This window comes from Globicephala melas, chromosome 1, assembly GCF_963455315.2.
Source record: "Globicephala melas chromosome 1, mGloMel1.2, whole genome shotgun sequence".
NCBI classification, from domain to species: domain Eukaryota; kingdom Metazoa; phylum Chordata; class Mammalia; order Artiodactyla; family Delphinidae; genus Globicephala; species Globicephala melas.
The window spans coordinates 91555724-91580098 of NC_083314.1; the positions used below are offsets into that span (position 1 = coordinate 91555724).

Below are 24375 nucleotides of genomic sequence, written 5' to 3' on the forward strand. Positions count from 1 at the left end.
GTCATCCATGGTAATCTATGGAAATCTTTTTTTTGATCAGAATGTCCTAGATCTGCCCCCATCCAGCTGAATCCCTTAAGTATCACCAGGTCCTTTGCCCTCCTTTGATTGGTGCTGAGGATGAGATGAAAAGGCAGGAAAGGACTCTTCCTGCCCTTGCAGAGCTGCCCTGCTTTACGTACATATGGATAAGTGAACAGAAGAGAATCTTGTGAACCATTAGCTGCGCTCTGGGGACATTTGGGTCTGGAAGTAGGGTTGGGCCACAGAAGTCAGGGAAGGCTTCCTGGAGGATGAGAAGGGAGAACACAGCCAGGCAGGCAGATGGGAAGGAGCATTCTCAGGGGATACTGGGTGCTGGGATAGGACCTGGGGAGGGGGATAGAGCTCTGACTGAGGTGGGCTGAGGAGGAAACACTAGCCACATCTTGGGATAGGGCACTGCCGACCGCAGACCTGATTCACGTGGTTCAATCCTGTGGGCTCAAGCTGCCAGCAGTGGAGGGTCCAGGGGGAGGTGGATTCAGAGAAGACAAAGAAACTCGTGCAGAAGAGAAAAACAAACGTCATCACAGGGCTGCCTCTGTCAGCATCAGCCATGGGCTCTGTCACCACCTGGCCTTGGACGGGTGTCCAGCAGGCTCCACAGAGGTTAAAATCCACCGGGCTGGAGGCCAGGAGCAGCCAAAGTGGCTCAGGGCGAGCCTCTGTCTCCCTAACTCTCATCACCTGTGCAGTCTCCGTGGAGCTGAGGACAGAGTGCCCCGCCCGTCCCCGCCCCACCGGCTCTTAGCCGGCCTAACAGTGGACTGACCATACCAGCCCGTGCCCGAGCTCACGGCGGGGGGCGTGGAGAGCAGGTACTCTGAGCCAGGAGGCCGTGCCACGCAGGCCACACTTCCTCTGTGCTTCACCGCCAGCCAAGCACACAGGCTGTGTGTGTTTCCTATACCAAGGCCGCCAGCTGCTGGAGTGCAGAACCAGCGCCCAACCTGTTTCTAGAAAATCCGCCCCTGGCTCCCAGCAGTGGGTGTGGAAGGGAGGCACGCATTCATTCAGCGCTGGTTGGTAGCTAGCATGGCGGGGTGTCACAGCACCCTGGGGAGACAGACCTGAATCTGAGTCCTGGCTCTGTCACTCACTTGTGACTCCCTTGGGGAGCTTACTTAGACTCTCTGGGCCTCAGCTCCTTATCTGTGAAAGGGATAATGTTATCTACTTTGAAGAAAGTTGTGAAAGTTAGAGTGATTACAAAGTGTCCGGCACATAGAAAGCGATTCTAAAAGGCAGTCACCTCTACTACAGTGGGCGGATGAATGGAAGCATCTCCTCGTGGGTTCCAGCTTCCGTGCTTACGGGCCCCAGCATTCTCCCGAGTCTTTCCCCCAGCATCATCTCTTCGGCCTAGAAGGCCCTCCCCCTTGGTTCCCCTCATCAGAAGCCTTTCTGTCCTTCAAAGCCCCATCTAAGTGTCACTCCTCCCTGCTGTCACCCACAGGATGTTCCTCGGGGAGACTGCCCACACTGAGGACCGGCCACACTGCTTCCCTGCGAAGTAGGTGATGGGTGATTCTTCTTCCATTACTGCTGTAAGATAGTTAAACAGGAATCACAGATTCCATGTTACAGATAGAACAGTAAAAGCCTGAGGTATCAGGTGACTTGCCCAAGGTCACATCCAGCTGCTAAGACAGTCAGTTCTAGAACTCGGGGCTCCTAAACCCAGGGCTCCACTTTCTCCCTCATCCCTGCTGCCTGTGGCTGAGATTCTTGAGATGGAGACACCAGGACTCTGGGACCTTGGCCAGGAAGTCGGCCACAGGTCTCAGCCTGGGCCCAGGACGACTCCAACCTGGGAGGAATCTGCTCTGAAGACAAAGGATGATTCCTGGCAAGGAGAGTCGCTCCTACTTCTGCTCCAGACAAATGGGAAGCTGTCACAGGTTCCATGATAAATCTTTTGCCTAAAGATGATGCTTCACTTTGAGCTTGTTATATGCACAGAGTCTTTGGACATCATACAAGTCAATTACGGAGACCAAGTTCTCAGCACTGAGCAGAGATATTTGCATTGAATGGCTAAAACAGAGCCAGAGCCTCCCAGGGACCTGGTTGGGAAGCTGGTCGACTTCAAGTTTGATGCTGGGGGTGACTGTAGAGTGCTGAGACCTGCCCCAGGAGCCCGGTGGGAAAGGTCCCCCATTCCCATTCTAATGGCCTGCACTCTGTTTGCCCTGAGGCCACCACAAGTCTTCTGGGCAGGATTATTCACAGCCAGGATTATTCTGCCTATTTTATAATCCCCAGCCTCACTCTCAGCTGCCTGGACTTGGGGAAACACCAAGTACAGAGCTGCAAACTGGGCCTTGCTTCCCTAGCCCTGAGTCTCAGAAGCACTTCCCTATACCCTGAGGAGCTCCTTACCTGAGCCTGGAACACCTCCAGGTCAGCTCTCTGCCCCCCAGAACTCCCCAGAACCTCTCACGCATCACAGTTTGCGGAGGCTGGCCCCTGGGAACTGCTCCAGGCCAGCAGATCCAGCTTTCCCTCACTCTCAGACCCTAAGAGAAGCACACGGCTGGTCCTCTGAGGCCAGGAATTTTAAACCTAGTATGTTTGTTGTTCCAAGAGGATCTTTCTCTGGCCTGAGCCTGGCTTTCGGTGCTGCAGAACCAAGGTTTGAGGTCCCATCAAGAACATAGGGGATGTGAGTTTCACTTAACCGCTGTGTGGCTTTGGGCAGGTCTTTAATCTCTCTGGACCGTAATTTCCTCATCTAAACATGTGACAAATGGTCCATCCTAGCTCCAAAATGCTAAGAGTCATTCTCTGGGATTCCAAGAAGGCAGATGGAGATGGCTGGAGCATAAGAGGAGGGGGCTGGGGATGGTAAGAAATAAGGAGGTGAGAGATTAAATGGAGAGGGCAGAGGTCTGAATCACACTTGAATGTCATGCTAAAAAGCTTAGATTTTATTTTAAAGGTAATGGAGAACCAGGGGAAAATTTTAAGCACGGGAGAAGAGTTGCCAGATTTAGCAAATACCAAACATCTATTTAAATTTAAACTGGGCATCTTGTATTTTATCTGGCAACCCTGCATGGAGTGACAGAGAAAGCTCTCTGGCCACTGAGTGCAGAATGTATTGTAGGGGATAAAATTGGAAGCACAGACCATTGAGGAGGTGATTATATTCCAGGCAATAATTACAAAAGTTAATATTTGTTGAATACTTGTTTTTGCCAGGCACTGTTCTAAGTATTTTGTGTATATAAATTCATTTAATTCTCATAACAAGGTGTGGTATCTAGTATCATTTCCATTTTACAGGTGAGGAGACGGCAGCACAGAGAGGTTAGGTCACTTGTCTAGGTCACACAGCTAGTTAGTGGCAGACTTGAGGTTAGAGTCCAAGGCCCACGTGCTTAACCACCGTGACATACTGCCACCCCTGGCGGCCATGAGAGCCCAAACCCAGGCCCTGTAGTGGGAATTGGGTGACAGTCAGAAGCTGTCTTGAAGCCCCAGCCCCTCGGGTAGGGGTTGGAACACTGTGACTGGCAGAGAAGTGAGAAGGGAGGCTGTACCACAGTGACATATTTTCAGATCACTTGGTATTTTCAAAGCAGGAAGAGGAGCTCAGAAGAAAAAGAACTAGCATCTCTTCAGCATCTACCAAACACCAGGCAGGGAGCACAGCAATCCTCGAGGTGTTTAGGAGGCACAGTCAGCGGGGCGCAGTGGTGAACTGCACATGGAGTGAAGGAGGACTCGATGGTTCTGGTTTGGGGTAGCTGAGGGCCACATTAACCACAGATCACTGGGGACAATGAGCTGAAGGGCATCTGGGCCCCAGGTGTGAGGGACTGGAGAGAAGAGGCACCTAGTCCAGGACATGCTCAACTTATCAGGTACAAGACCATGAGGCAATTGAGGCCCAGAGAGGTTAAGTAACTACGCTGGAGTCACACAGAAGATAGGTGTCAGGGCAAAAACTGGAACAGAAGTCTCTTGACTGTGTCTGGGGTGCCTAGCACAGATAGAGCCCTGGTCTAGGTTCAGAGATGGGGTGGGGATGGAGACACCCCAGATCACAAGTCGTGACCAGTATTTGGGGGCCACTGTTTGATGCGGGTTCAGGCAGTGCCTACGCGCTCAGCTCTCAGAGCAGACTGTGCCCCTTCAACTCCGAAACGAAAACTGAGGGCAGAGCTGGGCTGAGTTTTAGGCACTGTGAACCAAAACAGTCTCTGCAATGGTTTTCTCCATCTGTAGAAAGAGAAAAATATCTACAGCGAAGTTGTTTTGAAGATTAAATCAGGTTAAATAAATGGGAAAGCCATGAGCCATGCAATGTAATCTGTGATTGTGCTATTATTCCATTCTTCTGCCTCTGCCGCTACTCCCTCACCCTTTCCCTCCTCCTCCATCTTCCTCTCTCTCCCCCACTCCGCCCTCCCATTTTCTCATCTTTTCTCCCCTCTTTTTAGGCCTTGGGGCAGAGCCTGTTCCAGGGAGTGTCTGCAGATAAGCAGCCTAGAAACAAACGTGCAGCCTCACATCTCCACCAGCCTAGCTCCCTCCTCCTGCCTCTGGCCCTCCACCCCCGACACACACACTCACATGCCACACAGGACAGCCCACTACATCGGAGACCAGTCCAACTGGCCTCCTCTCCAGCTGACCATCAACTCCCCTCCCTGCTTCCACATCCATGGGCCTCCCACGGGGCCCAGGGAGCCCCACCTCCTGTTGCCCAGGGAGAGCGGCCAAAGATGGCAATAGGGACTGCAGGGGCAGCACGAGAGGCCCAGGAGGATGGAGAGGCTCCGGCCCGGACAGCCTGGAAATGCATAAAGCCGATCCCTAGGGACCGAGCGAGAGACTGACGTCAAACCGAGGCTGAAAATATAGTTTGGAAAGTCACGCAGCACAGGGAAAAAATGAGCCACTCTCCCCAGCCAGAGACATGGGTGGTGGGGAAGGGACATGAATCCCAGCTCTTTAGAGGCTCCAAACAGCAGGGGTTGCTAGCCTCTAGACTGCCTGTCGAGAGGTCTCAGGGATTCCCAGTGTCCGATTCAGGGGCCAGGGCACCTGCAACTGCCCACATTCCTGAGAGCAGCCAATGCCCTGAGAACCGAGGGCCACCAAGGGAATCTAGGGGTGGTCCTGGCCGCCTCCCCCACACCCACCCCTGCCCCGGGCATCTCTGGCTAAGCTGCGGTGTGGTGGGTGACACAACCTCCCAGACCACACCCAGAGGCTCCAGAGAGCCAGGGCCAGTGCCTTGGTGTGGAGGTCAAGGTCCATGATGGCACTAAGCTGTGACATGCAGCCTGCCCAGGGAGCCCGTCTTCCCACCTCATTTTCTCCACCCACCCGCCCTCACAGGTACATAAGAGTTGGCCCTTTGAATAGGAGAAACTGAGGTCCAGAGCTGTGTTGGGTGGCCTGGTGTCCACCCCACAGGCAGTTCGTGTCAGGGAGGGCCCAGAATCCTCTGCAGTATGAGGCTCTCAGAGACCAGACGTCCCGCTGCCCTCAGATGCCCAGGCATCCCCCTCAGACTGGTGTGAAAGGAGCAGAGGTGCCCCAGGCCTTGAGGGCTGGTCATGGGATTGGGGCTTTCTGGGACAACTAGCAACGGGCCCTCAGGGCCAGCGATGCCAAAGGCAGACATCCCTGCCCCTACCCATCTTGGCTCTCCATAAGTCCCCAAGAATTAAAGCAGTCCCAGGGAAAGTGACAGGGGTTCCCCACCAAAGCAACCGAGGTTACATTTTCACCACGTCGTGGCAACAGAGTCAAAAGAGAATTTGAGTTGTTGTAAGAAAATAAAGAAAATTGGATTCATCTCACCCCTGAGTTGGAGATTCAGATTCTTAGCTTCTACATACTTTCCTATCCCTGTGTCTTGTTCCCTCTTCTGGTCTGCCCCTTCGACCTCTCTTTTTAGCACCCAGCTCTGGTGGTGCCTACTCTCTGAATGCCCCCACCTCATTCCCTGCCCCCAGCAGCCCGACCCTCCAGGACAAACCGCGCTCTCCTCTGAGCTTCTCCACAGATGGGCCTCCTCACACTGCGTCTTAGTGTGTCACACATATGTCTGTCTCCTCCTGCAGGGCTCCTCCAGGGCAAAGAGGTGCCTTGGTCCTCTCTGCAACCTTCAGGGTTCGGCTCAATCCAGCCAGGAGGGCTTGGCTCACGTTCACAGAATCTAATCAAACAGGGTTCATTTGTATGTTATCCTCACAAAGACCCTAAAAAGACAACCAAGGGCTGGAGCCCTAGGCTGGGAGTTGGAGGTGTCGTCAGACTCCCCTTCTCTGGTTGCCGGTCCACAAACCCCTGGACCTCAGGGCTCTGACAATCCTGGGTGGGACTGGGTGGGAAGCAGAGACATTTGCATGAAAACCTAAGTCAGAGCATATCCCTCAGCTCAAAGTCCTGCCCTTGTTCCTCACCTCACTTGGGGTAAAAACCAAAGTCCTTAGCAAAACCCAAAAGCCCTGTGTGATCGGGTCACTGTTATCTCTTACCCTGTCTCATGCTGTGCTCTGCCTCCTTCTTCCTGTTCCAGCCACAGCAGGTCTCCTCCAACACCCACCTCAGGACGTTTGCACCTGCTCTGTCCCATGGCTCAAGTGTCACCTCTAGGGAGGCCTTCCCTGATCAGCCTATCTGAAACCACACACACGCACACATACACACAGTCATGTTCCCTCTACCTCTTCCCTGCTTTCTTCTTATCATTTATCATCAACTGATATCTATATATTTTATTTGTTTGTTTATTATTTCTCTCCCCCACTAGAATGGAGACTCGATCAGAGCAGGAACTTTTATCTGTTTGATTCTCATTCTTCTCCTAGTTGATTCACACTCCTCCCTTTAATATTCTGTAACTTAAATTCTGAGACATAAAGTTACCTACTGTTTTATGTTATGTTATGTTAGATGGTGAGAATGAGAGAGGAAAAAACAGTAAAATATTTGCTCAATAGAAATATACATATAAACATACTGATAAGGAAATCCTGTCCTAGTTTCTACAACTGGCAGAGTATTGATAATTCCCTTCCTCCACTGGATGGTCCTTGTTCCCTTCGCCCTCAGCAAGTACCTCAGTCAGCCATAGTCCTTGCAGGGTCGGGGTGGAGAATGTTGGGGCACATAGCAGACCCTCAAATGATATTTATTGAATCCATGAGGAAGAGGCTGGTCTACACATACCATAGGAAGTAGAAGGGAGCCCGTCTCTGATTTGTGTAGACAACCAGAATAGATAAACCGACTAAAAAGTTATACTCACAAGATAACTACGTGACTAAAACACCCAGATCGGGGGATATTCTCTTGTCAGCTTTCATTTCCCAAGGTGCTAGGACACATAGTCAGAGAGCTGTCACTCTGGCTGATGGTGCGGACCTACCTGCCTCAGTTTCCCCACATCAGTGGAGGGCTCTTTCAGGCTGGATGGATAGCAGGGCTTAGGCCCTGGGAGGCGGTGTGTGGGAGGGAGATGAAAGGCAGTCCCTCACGCTCCTGCGCACCTCCTTCCGCATCTCCCTCTGGATGGCGTTTTCCAGTGCCCTTATCAGTGCCTCCAACAAGGCCCAGGGGACCCTGGGAGACTGCCACCAGGGTTTCTGCTCGTGCCCTGAGAGCTCTCCACTCTGTCTGCAGGCCCAGAGCACCTACCTCTGCAATGGCTTCTCCTGCAGGCTGTGAGCCTGGGTACTGCTCAGGACAACCAGGTCCAGGCAGGAAAGCCAAGTCCAAACCACAGCTTTCTGAAGGCCCAGCATCAGCCCTCAACCAGCCGTAGGCCCCAGAGAGATGCCTGGACTAGGAGCTCCCTGAGGGCAGGGGAAGAACCTGATGGTTCACTATTAGGTCTCCATCTCCAGCCCTGGGGCCTGGCCCCGAAGAGGCACTTGACACATAGATGCTGAACAGTTGCAAAGGCAGCTAGCAAGACAATGGGTAGTGCTGCTGGGAGGGGGCTGGGAGGGCCCCTGGGGACCAGCCAGATCTCACTTCTGCCCCTTATTGGTTAAGTCACTTGAGTTCTCTGAGTCTCCAATTATGACTCTTTATCTGAAAGGTGAGAATAACAATGTTTGTCTCACCCACTGTTTAAAGGTCCTGATGTGACCCTGTGTGTACCACTGGGCCGGGGGCTGGCAGGAGCACCAAAAATGCTGCAGTGCAGGCAGAGGCAGAACTGCCACTACCACACCTTCATGACACCCTGGTACCACTGCAGAGCTTCCACGGGGGCCTCTTCCACCAAACACTCCTCCCGACGCGTTCACTGATGCCTCCTGCCATGCTGTGTGCCGGCAGGAGCACCCTGTACCAACCAATGAATCAGACCCAGTAGGAGATGTATATGAGTTTATTACATGGAATTGGCTTTCATGAGTGTGGGGCCGGCTAAGCAGGTCCAAGGTCTGTGGGGCAGGCAAGCAGGCAGGAAGGGATGATCATGGGCGGGCTGAAACCCACAGGCACCAGCTGAAGCTGTTGGCCACAGGCCTGAGTCCCTCTCAGGGAAGACCCAAGCCTTCTCTGAAAGGGCTTCCAACAGAGTGAGCCAGGTCCCGCTGGGATAATCTCCATAATTTAAAGTCAACTGATTAGGGACTTTAATCACCTGTGCAAAATCCCTTTGCAGCAGCACCTGGGTTAGTGTTTGATTGAATAACTGGGAGATGGGGAGTGTATGCTACAAAATAGCTGCTGCTTCCTTTCTGTTCTCCAACTCCATGAGAGACTAGCACATGGGAATTCTAGCCAAGCCAGGCTACCAGGAAGCCATCACATACCCCATGGGCTTAAATCTGCATAAAGACACGGTAGTTACACTTCTCGTCAACATACAGTCACGGTTTACAAAGCACATTTCAATTCCATTGTCTCACATGATCCTCCTGACAGCTCTCTGAAGGGAACTGAATTATTTTATTTTACTGGTGACTTACCCAGCCTCACACACAGCTGCTAAGTGACAGAGTTGGGACTTGAGCCTCTGTTGACCTGTTTCATTCACATCCTCACCGGAGAGGGAGTCTGATAAGGGGAGGGAGGAGAGAAAAGCTTTGGTTACTGGATGCATTTTAGAGAAGGACAAAGGAATAGAGACCCAGGTTTGCAAGACAACCTTTGCCTACGTTTTGGTTTTGCTGGGGTCCATTCTGGATGATAACAAGATAAGGTGTCACGAGTAGGGGATTTTACTCTCCTGCATATGGTGCTAAAAAGGTACCATTGCTTTCCCCCAATTAAATTGAATCTGTTCCAAGATTCTATCCTACCTGTCCAGAGGGGAATTCAAGGTGCTGTTATTGGCGCTTCCTCTCCACTATCCATCAGAGGGCAGCAAAGGCTCTGGGGTTTCCCACATCACAGCAGCTTCAGGAAAGGGTCCACTGGCCTCTGTGCCCATTACCCACCAGCTACGCTCATGACCAATCCTCATTTGGTCTCTGCTGAGAGTCAACCTTCTCAGGCCACCCTCCTGCCGTTGTCCTCCGCGCCTGCCACCTCCCTGGAGCATGACAATGAACCGTGGCCCCTCCCAACATCCTTGGAGCCCCCATCCCTTGCCCTTTAGCCTGTTATCTTCCACACTTCCCTCCCACCATCTCCCCATACAAGACAATCCAGCGTAATCTCCTCAATGAACCTATATTTTTACAAAACAAAATCCAGGAGATGGTAAGAGTGGTCTTCTAGGTGCCTGACAACTAACTGGTGTTTTTGGCCTTACCACCCCAAAACAGCAGTAACAATGACAAAACTTACTGAACATTTATTGTATACTAATCACTTCACTTCTGTTCCTTCATTTAATCCTGTTAATAAGGTGCTATCATTATTAACCACTTTTACATACAAGGAAAACAGACAGAGGGCTGAAGTCACATGTCCAAGGTCAGCCCAGCTCACAAGCGCCTCCCAGCATTCTGACTCCAGGGCCTGCGCTCTAACACTGCTCTGTGCTATTTCTCCCTAAAATCGGTATAAGGCAAGGTGGCACAAAAGCCTGCCTGTGATCTTGGGATGGAGGAAGGACAATTAAGTCCTAAAAAAAAAAATCAAGTCACAAACTAAAATTGCAATAAATTATCCCACCCAGGTGGGTGGGGAGTAGGGAAGGGGAGTAAAGGATTCAGATGCTGGTTCTACTATCTACCAGCTCCCTGACTTATCCTCTTTGAGTGTCAATCTCCTCCATTATCTCCATTATAAAATGAGGATGGTGATCCCAACCGTCCAAGCTTGATGAGAGGACAAAAAGAGAAGAAGTATGTGAGAGCTCTTTGTAAACTCTGAATTCTGTAGATGTTCCACGTTAAGGGCATGGGGCAGAACATGTGCCTCGCCAGCGCCTGGGTGTAATAACCTCAGCCTTGGCAGCCCCAAACGAAGGACAGCCCGGTGCCAAGGTTAGGTCATTGTGCTGGAAGCTAGGAGACCAAGCAAGAAATTCCCTTTGAGACTGAGGCAGAGAGACAGAGAGTTTGCTTTCCTGTGCTAAAGATGCTGGAAAGCATAGAACTACATTTCCCAGACTTCTTTGCAGCTAGGGCCCACATGTGACCGAGTTCCACTAAGAAAATTCGTACATGAGACTTGGACGGGTTGGGAAGGGGAGGCGTGGAAGTAGAAAGAAGCAGCAGACAGCAGCTGGGCCAGGGAAGGTGAAGCCTCCTGGGTGAGCTGTGGGAGGTTTCCAGAGCCTGCTCCCTGGGTAGAGGGCAGCAGAGCTGTGTCTCCACAAGAGCAGCCCCGTGGGATGCTCGGGGGAATTCTCCTGGCTCTGTGATGCCTTGGCCCTCTCCAAGGTTCTATAAACTACCTAATGTCCTCTTATAAATTCCTTTCTGCTTAAATCAGCCAGAGTGGAATCTGTTCTCCCAGACTGGTATTGGAAGAGATTCCAAGCAAGAAACCCTCGAGGATATGAGAATCTGGGACTGGTTTCTGAACGAGCTGCATTTCCAGACAACAGAGAGCTGGTTAGCATCAGAAGACAGGATTTTAGCAGTGGACGGTTTCCTGGTGAAACAGCTACTGCTATCACTCTGAGGTCTCCACAATAAGGTGTCTGTGGAAGGCAAGGCTTCAGCAACGTGGCAGCTGCTGAGATAAACCTCTAAAATAAACTTTCATTGTGAAAAATTTCAAACCAACACAAAAATAGAGTTGCATGATCAACCCTCATGCACCCAGTTTCTACAGTCATCCCCCTATCATTGTCACTTCAGGAACTTCCTCTGTCCCAATTCACTGGATTGTTCTGAAGCAAATCTAATAGAACATTTCACCCAGAAGTACTTCAGCACTTCTCTAAAAGGTGACTTTTAAAAACATAACTACGATAATATTATCTCACATTTTAGAAGTTAACACTAATTCCTTAATATCGTCAAATATTCAGTCAATGTCTCATACTTCCCCATCGTCTTGCCTTTTGTTTTTTAACAGTTTGTTCAAATCAGGATCCAAATAACTCTATACACTGCAATTAGTTGACACATCTAAGTTTCCTTTAATCTATACATTTCCCTTCCTCTTTCTCTCTCTCTTTTATTTTTTTCTTCCTGTTGAAAAAAATGGGTCATTTGTTCCATAAAATTTCCCACAGACCAACCCCTCCCATCTAGCTTGTTGGAAAGTTAAAAACCACATTTCCAAGACTCTCTTTCAGCTAAGGTTTCATCACAACCTGGCTTCTCCCAGGCAGACCACCCACATGGAACTTGTAGGTAGAAGTGAGCCAGGTAAGAAGAGGCAGCTCTTCAGTGGGGCTGGAGGCAGCAGAGTCCCTGGGGGCACCCGTGGTGGGGACTCTGGGTTCTCCTCCCTGGAACCCGAGGAACCAAGTGGCAGGTGGGGTGGCAGTCTGGGTGTCTCTCTTGGCTGCAGTGCTCCTGGCTAAGTGTCCAAGCCTGGTCCCTTGGCCCTCCCAGGGATCCTGTAAGCCACCCCTCTCCATGCAATAAATCCCTTTAGGTGTGAACTGGTCAGAGCGCATTCTGCTGACTGCAGTAGAAATCAATGTGGGGTGGGGGGAGTAGAAGAAGCCTCAACGCTGCACAGCGCTTTAGGGTTTATAAAACACTTTCACATATATTGGGCGCTCTTAACCACCCCACGAGGAGGGCACTGCACAGATGAGTCAGACCAAGGAACCAAATCTCCCAGTTAAGCAGTATCTCAAGACTCAATCCCAAATCTTCAGATTCCAGCTTTCACACTGTTCTCTCTCACCAGCCGCCTCCCTCTCCTCATGGGCTGCCAGACTCACGGCACAGATGAGGGCTGTCTGGGGCTAAGATGGCCCCGGGAAATAAGGCAGCGCAGAGAGATGGTAGAGGCTATAGAAAGATGTCTCACTTTGCGTAGGATGAACATGCATCCTCCTTAAACCCCTCTGCCTGGTGATGTCAGCGACAGGGCCGCTTGGACAATGTCCTGCGGTCTGAGCACACCGACACTCTTCTCCTTTCAGCCAGGCTGCACTGGAGGGAGGGGCAGCAGTGGTCAGGAAAGACAGCCATTCAGGCTAAAGCCCACTCTGTCGCCCCAATTCTGTCACCAAAGCCTCTTCGGGGTCCCTGTTCTTGTGTGTGTGTGTGTGTGTGTGTGTGTGTGTGTGTGTGTGTGTGTAACGGGGGTGCACTTGGAGCTGGTCAGGGAAATAAAGTGGAAGGGGGCCCAGGGGAGGACTGAAAGGACTGAGGCTTTCTCCAACATGTGGTCATTCAAGTTTAAGTAGCGGCAGTGGCCTGAGGTTGTCTGGATGAGAGGAGGGGCCGGGGAGGGGGGCTCCGAGGGCCTCCCCCCGGCCCTTTCTGATGGACAGCAGCTTTGATCCTGGGGTCTGCGGCTCATAAATAACGTCCCCGGCACGGGTGCCCTGGGACTTCTCCAAGGGCGGCTGGCTGACAAGGCCAACGCGGGCAGGCCTCGCGGGCAGGCCTAGCCCCACTGCAGTGGGCCGTGACGGGTTTAATGGCCAGCAACCAACAGTAGTTACCTCAGATTTATCACCCTTCTACGAGGGCAGGGGGAGCCGCTAAAGGCTGCCAGGGAGCCCTTAAATCACTGTGATGGGAAACACTGTCAGAGGCAGCGGCGGGCAGGCAGGTAGGAGCCACCCTGAGGGCTTGGGCTTCCTGCTGGCTCCCTGGCTTGCAGTCCTTTCCAGACGGGGATTTACAGCCCTGGAGCCCAGAGGAGCCACGAAGCCCCCCACTGGGAGACAACAGGGACCACAAGAGCTGAACGAGAATGAGGGTGCCAGTGCAGCTGGATTGGCCCAGGCAGAGCCATGAGAGGGAGCACAGGGACCCAGCACCCAACCTGCTGGCCGCAGTGCCTGTGAGAGGGCAGCCTGCCACCTTGGCCAGCATTGCCTGGGCAGTGCCACCCTCCCGGAGGCACGTCCATCTGTGAGCAAGGCTGTTTGCGGCAACCCTCTGTGTGCAGATACCTGTGCCCTTTCTCTGGGTGTGTGTCTGTGTCGGGGTTTATATCAGCCAAAAAACATGCATGCGTACCATGAGGCCATTTCCCATCATTCTCGAGCACCGGGCTGGAGAGTTGTGCCTATGAATTAGTGTTGCACGAGTGTGCAGGTGGGGTGGAGGATGGGACATCATCAAAGGCAGTGGGTTCTGGGTCCTTGTCCATGCCCGCCTACTGGGTGAGTCTGCAAATACAAGAATACAAGAGAGAGGACACTAGGAGGACAGGGAGAAGAGCTGGTGGGGTTTAATAGAAGGGCAACTACAGATGCAAGGAATGGGAGGAAAGGGAAGGTGGGCAGGGGTGGGTGGAAAGAGACAGAAGGATGAGAGAAAGAGCTCAAAGGAAGTGCCCAGATGTCCACGCTATGCAGCCAACTCAGCCCCAAACATGGTCAGAGAGAACAGGAGGGAAAGGGTGGAGAAGAAGTACAGGAAGAAAAGCAGAAAGGACACGGAGAGGAGGAAGGTGCCCCAAGAGGGAGGAGTGGGGCGAGGCAGCCAGCGGGAGCACCATCTGCTCCGGGGGCCCGGGACCCGGCTTTGCAGCTTTCTCGTCTCAGCCGTCTCCGCCAGCAACAGCTGGCTCTGCAGCTGGATCTGAGCACAGGGCAACCTGCCCTCCTGCCAGTCCCCTGCCACAGGCTGGCAGCCACCCAGGCCCAGCTCAGAGCACAAAGAGAGTGATCCAGGCTGGGGCCAAGACGGGAAGCAAGCTCGCCACCTTGGAGAGTTCACACAGAGGAGGGAGCCTCTGCCCTCGGACATACATGGGCTGATGCCGGCACGCACGTGCAGCACCCTTGCAAGGCCCAACCGCCAGCCAACACACAAGTGTGTGCACCCACATGTCCATCTCCCTGTTCCCACGTGTCCTATGAGCGCTCGGGTCCTGACTACGATGTATCACTTAAACAGAGCAAAGTTGGTCCAGGCCACCTCTTCCTGCAGCCCCAACAATTCCTGGGCTTGGCCCTGCAAAGTCTCCCCTTTCTGTCCTTACATTTGCTGTGAGGGATCTTCTGGCTGGACTGCCTGGGCTCCAGCAGCCTGGACCCCAAAAGGCCAGGTGTGGACCCAGACACTGCAAGTGGCACAGAACCTAGAGCTCATCTCTGCAAACCTGGCTCTGCCACTATAGACCCCACCCCATGGGTGTGAGGTGTCGGGTGTCTGTGTTTGTGGGTGTGCACCTGTGGTGCGTCATGTGACTCGGGGTGTCACGGGACACCCAGCCAGGTCGGATGCTGGGTGTGCTGAGCCAGGCGACAGTGCTCCAAGTGTGACGTGTGGACCCCTGGGTGTCAGGAAAAGTCCCTCAGGGGCCCTTTAACTACCCGCCTTCCTATCCTTCACTGGCGTCTGGCCCTTTGTGAGATCCCCTCCCTCTGAACTTGGGCAGGACCTGTGATTTGCTTCTAACTGCAGTATCAGGCATCAGAGTCTCTGGAACCCCTGGACCTTGTAAGCTCTCTCCTTCTACAACATCTACCAGAATTTTCATCCTGACAGACCATTCCCTGCCCCATCCTTCAGGGCTATGGGTAAAAACCATGCAGTGAGCTCTCCACACATCCCCAGATCTCTAGCCTGGGCTGTGGCTGGGCTTCCCAAGGCCCCTCTGCTGCACTGTGCAGCAAGGGACAGCAGGGAGTGCACTTCTCTCTAAACGGCCTTCTCAGGGAGATAGGGCTTCTTGTCCACAACCTAAGTCCCTAGCACAAAGCCTGGCACAAAGTAGGATCACCGTCAATCTTTATTCATCAAAGAATAAAGGACTTATGAAATAGCACACAAACTAGAGTGCTGTGTCTGCTTCTCTCAGAAAGACGATTTCGCCAGGGACCAGGGGACCAAGGGTGCTGGCCTGCAGTGTTGCAAGAAGGAGCTAGGAGGAGAGGCCAGACTTCTCTGTGGCTAAGAACGCAAAGCTGGAAACCTGGATGTGGTAGCCATCCTAAGATGCCTCCTACTTGAGCAAGGTTGTTACCTTTACGGACCTTGTGTCCTTTCATGGCAGGAGAGAGGTGCTGTGGTGAACTAAGTGGCAGAGCTACATGCCCAAGGCTGCAGTTTAAAAAGAGTGCCCCCCCCATTCCCACCATCCTTCAAGTGGTGGGGCAGAGGAGGGGACAGGGGGGTTGCTGGCACAGGTTTCAATTCGCCTTTGAAATAAGGTGAAACAGGGACAGGGAAGGATCTCCAGGGCAGGCAGTCCAGGAGCTAGGGCTCTCCACACAGAGTAGGACTCTAACCCATTGCTGGAGTATGAGGGGCCACTCTGCCCCCAGCCTCCCAATATTCCGTCATACCTGTAAGTTCATCCATCAGGGGACAAAGCCTGCCACCCCGCAGTGAGAAACGCAGCATTGAGTAAAATATCCCTGGGAGGGGGAACAGACGGAGGCAAGTCCCTGCTCAGTTCCATGTGGTGGTGCATCCTCTCCCAGGCTCAGCTTTTGTGGGGAGGGTCATGCGCAGGGCCCCCCGGGAAGGGTGGAGTCAGTAGTGAGAGGCAATCACGGGCACAGAAGGGCGGAACAACGCTCCTTCCCCCCATTTTGGGCCTGGAGTCACCCTCCCCTGCAACGTCCGGGACGAGCAGTGGCGGTAGCTGCTCCCAGCAAGCCCTGACACTCCCGCTAACCAGAGACAACAAAGGCTTCCCCATCCCTCGTGCCAGCTTCTCTCTCAGCAAAAAGAATAAAACGGCCCACTTATTTTTATCACTCACAGATTTCCCGGGAAATGGGCTATTAGTTTCCCTAATGTAAAAATAATAGGCTCGTCCCCCTTGGTAGATGGTACAGCCCCAGCACTAACACACTCGAAGACCCGTCAGGAGGTCTCTCCTGTGGAGGCGGGGGGACCTGAGAGCAGGACCAGCCCCAATGGAGGCAGAGACACGGCTTCAGGAGTCTCTCCCTGCCACTGCCACTGCCACTGCCCCACCCCGCTCTTCACTGTCGAGTCTTCACGCCTCACCCTCACAAACACCTGGGGGGGAGTAAATACTATTACAACGCGCCCCAGTTAATAGGATGCGGGGCCCCATAGGCCAAGGACAGGGTGCCTCCCAGGGACCTGGGCGCTGCTTGTTCCTTTCTAGACTGTGTCTTCATCCCCTTCCTTCTATCTCCATCCCACAGGATGGACCGACCGCGGTCACAGCACTTCTGGGACTTCGGGGCACCAGGCTCTCAGTGAGTTCCCTGCCCCCTCACACACGGGGTGTAGGGGCCCCCCAGGCCTTGGCAAGGGCCATTCTCTCACACCGAGAGCAGAGAAGGGCGCCTGGCTTTCCTGTGGTCTATGGGCACTGGCCCCTCCACACTGAGCCCAGGGCCCTGCAAGGCTGCAGCTGGCGCCTGGGCATTTAGTCACGCAGGCTGTACTCCGGTTTTATGTTGCTGCTTTACTTGTCACATTTATGACCTCTCTCTCCATCTAGGCTGCACGCTCTGGGAGGGCAAGGATCCCGGCTGGTACCAGTTTTGCTCCCGGGAAGCCTGGGCAGTGGTGGGCGGGAAATGGGGGGTGCTCAGTGACACCTGGTGATTGATGAGACTTGGGGCAGGGAGAGGTTGGGGGCACGGCTCCGTTCACACTGGCCACGGTGAATGTGTGACGATGCAACCGCCTTTTCTGCCTAAGCTTCCTGCTCTTCCTGGTCTGTGTGTGTCTCCCTGAGAGCTCCAGGCCTGGCACACAGTAGGTGCTCTCCCCCGACTCCTACCTCTGCTGTCCCTGCCCCTACCCCTTAAACTGTGGAAGCACAAGCAGGCAGACAGCAGGGAGAGCCTCACCCAAAGGGCAAGGGACAGCTACCTGGTACTTCTCCACCCCTGGCTGTCTGGAGGCCTGGGGGGTGGGCGCCATGGCCTGGGGATGGAAGAAAGGAACTCACATTATCTGTCTTTCTGTCCCCAAGGAGAAAGAGGGTCTGTTTAGAGCCACGGAGGTGTGCTGACAGCCTGGCTTGCTGCTGGGCATACAGCTGCCCAGGAGGCAGTGCCCAGCCTACAAGGGGGAAGCAGCCTTTGAGCGCCCCCTTTCAGGCTGCCCATGGGGCGATCAGAGCCCCTTCTAGGGGATGGTGATGGGGAGGGGATCATTCTGTGTTTCAGAGGGGAAACCACAGGCCCAAGAGAGGAGAGAGGGGTCCAAAATCCCTCCAGTTACTTTGAAATTTCAGAAAGGGGTGAAGATGCACGTACATCAGCAGGAACTAGTGGGGAGTCACCAGGGAGCACTTCAGGATGAGGCTGGGCGAATTTGAGCGTGCAAACGAGTAGGATGGCCGGTTTACTGCCTGGCCTCCTCCTCTTCCTCCTTGTCTCCGGGTCTCTGAGTCTCAGGCTCCCTCTCCCCCGTGGGCTCCGCGAGCGGCTCCTCGCTCAGGAGGTGGCGCGCCAGCCGCTCCAGCTCCCCCAGGCTTATCCTCTGCAGGCGTTCCTTGTGCTCCCGCCTCAGCAACTGCAGCACTGCCTCGGTGTCCTGGGGCCCAAAGTGTTTGGCTAGGACCTGGCCCAGGTGGTGCCACAGGGGCTGGGGCTGGTGGGCCTCCTCGGGCACCGTCTTCTTCAGGGGCCGCACAATGACATTGGTGGAGGCATTGGGCCCAATGCAGTAGTCGGAGAGATGCTTGTCATCCGCCAGAAGCTGGCCGCGGAAGAGCAGGTGCCGCTGCTCCTCAGGTGCCCGCAGCCGCTCGGACACCAGCTTCTTCGGCATGGCCACGCTCTGTCGCCCCGACACCTTCAGGCTACATCTCTGGCCCAGGAGCAGCTGGACCGTGAGGAACATCGGGCCGACGGCGGAATCAGGAGGGATTCATGCTCCAGCGGCTGTCCTGAGGGTTAAGGGGCTCTGCAGGAGAAGGTGGCTTCTCCTTATCAATGGAGGGCGGTGGTCCCAGGAGGCCCCGGCCCAGGAAGACAGCCATTGGTCAATGCACGGTGATGTCACAATGCTGCCTGCCAGAAGGCTCATTTGCAGAGCGGGATGTCAGGGAAGTCAGAGGGGGATTTGGGACACAGAACATCCTTCCTCCATGAGAGGAGAAAGGAGAAGAGAAGAGGAGAAAAGGAGGGTCAGGAAAGAAAACATAGGGCTAGGAGAAAGGAGAGCAGGAGGGGGAATGGGAGGGCCCAAAGGACAGGGTGGCAGAAGGAAACATGTCCATATTGACTCATTCAGCACTATATATTGGGTGCCCTTTCTGCCGGACCTGTTCCTGGGGAGAGATCGTATCACAATAGATACTTTCTGCCCTAATTTATCAAGTGTCTTTCTATCACGCACTTGACACGCTCTCTTGGATTGGGTTTCCCAGACACAAAGACAGGGATTCCCGTGCATGTACTTAGTTGGCAGGTGACCTCAGGATGTGCCAGTAGGTGGGCGAGAAAGCAAGTCGATGGGGGGTGGGGCAGCCCCCATTGCATCAGTGAGCAGATTGCCTTTGCGGTCACCTGGGAGCCCTCAGTCCCGCCAGGCGCTCTGGGAGGCCTCGTGGAATACACCTGCCATGCTGCCGGGGAAGCAAAGAGGCTGGATCCTTGTGTTCTCGGTCCTGCCTTTGGTCAGTGGGGTACTAACTCCTTGGCACTTGTGGTCTGAATGCGTGCAGAGCAGGCTCCCATGACCAGAGAAGACCCTTGGGCAGAGACTTGCAGGTGCTGGCAGCACCTTCAGCTCTCCCCATTCCCCCCCATCCCCCACTCAAAAAGAATTCTCTCTTGTCCCAGTTAAAACCTACTCATCCAAAAGAATGGGACAACCCGAGGGAGATGCCAGGACAAATAAGTAGCTATGAAGCTAGACATAGCTTTCAAGCTAGTAGCTATGAAACAAGACAAAACGCTAGAGCTTAAAAAATCCCTCATGACCTTTGAATTCCAAAGTCAACTAACCCCACCCCGGCCCAGCCCCTTTTGCTGAAATGAATCCACCAGAGCCCATCTTAAAGAACGGGAGCACTGAGGGGCTCAGGCTGGGCCACCAGCAGGGTCCACAGCACGGGCATGGCCTTAGCCACCCCTCCCAACCCCCGGGGCGGATACTGTCCTTTCCTCCACCTGCCAGAGGAGACAATGGGGCTGGGCTTACACGGCCGGCAGGCAGCAGAGCTCACGTCTTTGCCGCTACCGAGTCCTGCCTCCCGCAGAGCCTGCTCAGTGCCCCGTGTGCCAGGCACGGCGCAGGCGCCCAGGGCTCCAAGGCCAGTAAGGAAGGGGCATGACGGGGCCTCCGCGGTGTCAGCCACTGCTGCTGCCTTGGGAGTTTTCAGTTCAACTTTTAGCTCTCCTGGGCCAAGCCCTTTGTAACTGCTGGCACATTTCAGCGCGTGAGGAAGGTGATCACCTCATTTTGGAAATGAGTGAGCGTGAAGGCCTGGCTGATGTCCAGCTGGTGGTGGGATACTGTCAGGGACGCCTTCACCTCCCCCCAGCCCTCCATGCTCCAGGGCTGCGCTCGGCAAGCATCTACTTCTTTCCTCGCCTCCTCTCTCCCTCCTCCTTTCCTTCCTTTTGCTCCAGCCTGGGCTACACTTGATTGACACTGTTGCCAACGTCCCTGGACTTTCCAGGCTTTGCCCTTCCATCGCCCTGGGCCGATTCCCCGCCCTGGTCGCTCCTGCCCAAGGCTCTGGCAGCCTTGGGCAGCGGAAGAAAACACCCACGGAGGCCACAAACTCAGCAGCCCTCCCCTCTCCTCCTAACCCCGTGTTCTCACTCTTGGCAGGTGACCAAATTCTAGTCCATAAACAAACTAAGCTCAAAAGTCAGGAATCTCCCCCAAGAATGACTGGCCCCAAAGGGGTGGGACTGGAAGGAGGAGATGTACTATGAGTTCCGAGCCACAGGCTGGAGGACAGTGACAGTCTGAACTGGGTTGGGGTCAGTGGAGATGCAGAGGAGGGGTGGACAGAAAAAATAAGAGGGCTCCTTTGGTCAGCGAGAGGAGGCGAGGAGGGAGGCAGGGAAGGGGCAGCTGACTGGGTGGCACTCCTGCGAGTGGCACCATCAGGTTTCATCCTTTTGCTTTTGGAATCAAAACTAGCTCCTCAGCCTGGCATCCCAGGGCGTCACGACCTGGCTCTGCTTCCACCCAGCCTTCCTCACACTGCATCCTCCACTCCAGCCACGTCAACCCGCCTTTGCTTCAACTTGCCTGTTTCATTTGAACTCTTCAACTCATCCTTCAAAACGCTGGTTAAAAACTCCTTCCTCGTAAGGAAGCAGATGTAGAGAATGGACTTGAGGACACAGGAGGGGGAAGGGTAAGCTGGGACGAAGTGAGAGAGTGGCATGGATGTATATACACTACCAAATGTAAAATAGATAGCTAGTGGGAAGCAGCTGCATAGCACAGGGAGATCAGCTCGGTGCTTTGTGACCACCTAGAGGGGTGGGATAGGGAGGGTGGGAGGGAGGGAGACGCAAGAGGGAGGAGATATGGGGATATACGTATATGTATAGCTGATTCACTTTTTTATACAGCAGAAACTAACACACCATTGTAAAGCAATTAAAGATGTAAAGATGTTAAAAAAAAAAAAACCTACCTCCTCCATGAAGACTTCCCTGCTTTCCCCAGTCCTGGGTGGAAGTAATCCCACTTCTCTCTGTGCAACAATTACCGGCCTTGAATGCTCCCCGTATTGATGCACCCATATGTGTCTGTGTCTCCCTCAGTGACTCGCAGGGGCAGGAAGAGGCTTCATCTGTCTTCGTATCCCCTGCCTCCAGCACACAGAGCCTGGTTCACAGAAGGCCTCGCATGCATGTTTGCTGAATGAAGACAAAATTTAGACAGGCCGAGCCATGCAGGAGGATGCAGTGTCCAGTACGGCAGGCTGTGGAAGGCTATGAACCTGCCTGCAGCCTCTCCTTCTTCCCTAGAGAGATGACAATCTGAAATTACATAGAAAAGAAAGCAGAAAGTGATTCCAGTCTTTACCCAAGGATCTTCTATAGTATTCTTTAAATAGCCACCTCCCTTGGTGCATTTGGAATAAGATAGAGTTTGCAGATGTACATACAGTGTGTGGTGGCCCCCATGGACTCCGTGATGGCAGAGCGTCTGTCTGTGCTGAGGGAGCAAAGGGTGGGTGAGGTTTCTCCTCGGCCATCTGGGAGTTCCCAGCCCCCGGATGGGAGGACCCTGTGGTGGACAAACCGTGGGATGGACAGGATCGGAGGGAGGGGAGCTTCGGTGGGAGTCACCCTGAGCACAGCTAACATAGGAAGGCTTCCTGGGGGCCAAGGTTTGAGTCGTCTTCTGCAGGAGATGAAAGGAAGGTGAACTGGGGAGGGGAGTGGCCTGCAATCTCTCTCCCAGGCTATGGGACATCTCGGGAAAGTGACAGGGGCCAGAGTCCTGAGCTTGGAGGAAGATGAGAACCGGCCACCTGCCTCAGCCTGCCCTCCTAGATGCCTCTGCCCGGGACACTGGCAGCCACTGGGGGAAAAATGTTGGGGCCTGGGCCTGTAGAAGCAGGTAAGACTACAGCTCAGGCTCCATCTCCCCAAGGCTAGTGGCCACTTGCAGGCTGGCACCTCTGCGACAGGGGTTTCAAGGGCCACAGATGCTGGGTCACACTTTCCAAATCAGGCTTCCTGGTCTGGAGAGCCTCAGTGTGTTAGTGGGCCATGAGGACAGAAGCTTTAGAATTAGCAGTGTCCCCGGAAGCTGAGAGATGGTCACCACTGACTTCTGCCTCTGTGTTGGAGCCCCCATTGCCCAAGGGGGACAGTGGAGGCACGTTGCTGGGCCCTCAAATTGTATTTGGAGCTTGGAAATTTCATAACTTTTTCCCATGCAATTGCTTGTCTTCATTATGCAGTTAGCATGAGAAAATGTAGCTGTGTAATCAGAACAGGCAATCAGACAATGATTGCCGTAATTAGGGGGGAAGATTAATGGGAATGAGTGGGTTTTGCGACTTGAGGGAAAGGAACAAACGTGTACAGAGAGAACGTTGGTCAGTGGTGTGTCCCAACCCCTCTCACAAACAACTATAAATGCAATTGTGTCACTGTGAAACCAGCACAAAGTCTGCAAGAGGGGAAGAGTGGGCAGGGGGAGGGTGCTTTGGGACAGGTCTGTGAACCCTTACGTGCCTGGAGCCCTTGGCAGGACTCCTGGACATTGGTATCCAAAGGGCTTGAACTCTGTAGGATAAGAGCCATGGGTCCAGCTGCCAGGCTGGGGCCACCTTGAGCAGCCTGCTCCTTGCGTCTCATTTGTGTCCCCTGTCTAACGCCTCTCCTCTCTTGTAAAGGTCACAAGAGGCAGGTCATGCCCCCAGGACCTTAGCACAGTGTCTGACCCATAAAGACATTCAGTGTGTATTTATAAAAACTTGGAAATGTGAGCTCTCACCCTCAACTGTCAAGGAAGACCCCGTGGCATGAAGATACATGCCCAAGTGTGATTCCCCACAGGTGGGCTGAGCTCTCCTGCTGGCACAGGTAGGCGGACAGAGCAGCCTCTGCAGACCTAGCAGGCCAAGGGAGGAAGGGGCCGAGAGATGCTGGCTGACAGCTGGTGGCAGGGGTGCCCTGCAAAAGGCTCATGAGAAAGGTATGCTATGCTTCTGCCCACCTCACTCCCTGGGCAAGTTATCAAGTTATTATGACACTTTAATAATGTCAAACTGACCTTCCAGGGGAGGCGGGGGTGGGGGGGCGGAGGAAAGGCTGAGTGGAGGGGGACTAAGAGACACTGAGAAACGGGGATGGAGACAAAGCGAGCAGAAGAAAGACAGATGGAGCCACAGAAACAGCGGAGAGGGGAGAGGGGTGGAGAACAAGAGGGCTGAGCACAGGAGATGCTTAGAAAGGGGAGAAGTCCGGAGGGATTCGAGGAAGGGAGTAGGAGGGGCAGGGCGGAGGAGCCACACAGAGGCAGCAGGGAGAAGGTACAAAAGGACACTTGTGCCAGAAAAGGAAAGAGGGGGAGCAGAAGAAACAGGAAGGAATTGTTACTGCAAAAGAAGGACAATAAATACCTCTGCAGGCCTCCCTGCTGAGAACAGCATCCTTCTTCCCCTCTCCTTATAGTCTGGAAATGGTTCACGGGAAAACTTTGGCAGAGAAAGTGGAGTCCGGGAGTGGAAAGCCTGAAATCCTGGTTCCGGCACCCCATGCCGGCAGCCCCCCGTCCAGCACTTCCTGAGCACACAGGGCGCGCTCCGCGAGGCCTGCAGGAGAGAGCGCTGAGCGGCAGGCAGGTGGGACACTGGCAAGCCCCCGACACAGCCCTGCTGCAAAGGCCGCCCTCAGGTCCGCCACCGCGCTGCTCAAACCCCATTCAGCCTGTACCACCGCCTGTAGCTGTGACCAGGGACCTCCTGCCCCTTCGAGTAGGGGTCTCCCAAAGCTGCTCTGTGCAGGCCAGTGAGGGCTGGCCCAGGACAGGGCAGGCAGCTCTTTAGGTGGCCCCTACCCTGGGCGCCCTCCAGGGTAGGCGTTTGGTAGCTAAATGAGGCCCATCGTTCGTCCCTCATCCACTGGCTGGCACTGGTTGTCTCAGCAGCTGTACCAAAGTGGGTCTGTGGCTGCTCCAGGGGGGACCTCAAAACCCCCCCGACATGGTCCTAAGAGGCTGAGGCCGAGGCAGATGGGCCCGAGCCTGGGCGGGCAGGGAGAGGGAACTGGAGCAGGAGGGAGGGAGATGGCAGGGGGCCTCGGAGCCCAGCGGACGTGGACTGCAGTCTCTGACTGAGGGTTGCCCAGCCTCTCTCCAGGCCTCAGTCCTTGCACCCAACCACCTAGGTCCCGCCCTGCCCTGCTGGCCTGCTGGCCCTTGGCTGGGAACCGCT

The 24375-nt window shown here is 54.1% G+C and overlaps 1 protein-coding gene and 1 long non-coding RNA gene across 2 annotated transcripts; both read right to left on the reverse strand.

The window, feature by feature from the left end:
* Positions 1-8630: 8630 nt before the first annotated feature.
* Positions 8631-23742, reverse strand: LOC132593741 (uncharacterized). The gene is made up of 4 exons (XR_009559535.1): positions 23563-23742; positions 21115-21463; positions 13578-13729; positions 8631-9078 (listed from the first exon to the last, which is right to left on the reverse strand). It is a non-coding gene; the product is annotated as an uncharacterized lncRNA (long non-coding RNA).
* On the reverse strand, positions 17608-18350 carry UBL4B (ubiquitin like 4B). Its single transcript, XM_030869338.2, has one exon. It carries the CDS (start codon positions 18348-18350, stop codon positions 17850-17852), a length of 501 nt encoding a protein of 166 aa, XP_030725198.2. The 3' UTR covers positions 17608-17849.
* Positions 23743-24375: the final 633 nt, after the last annotated feature.

Excerpts from the sequence above, each read along its gene's own strand:
- UBL4B (XM_030869338.2), bottom strand. The coding sequence starts at position 18,350 with ATGTTCCTCACGGTCCAGCTGCTCCTGGGCCAGAGATGTAGCCTGAAG.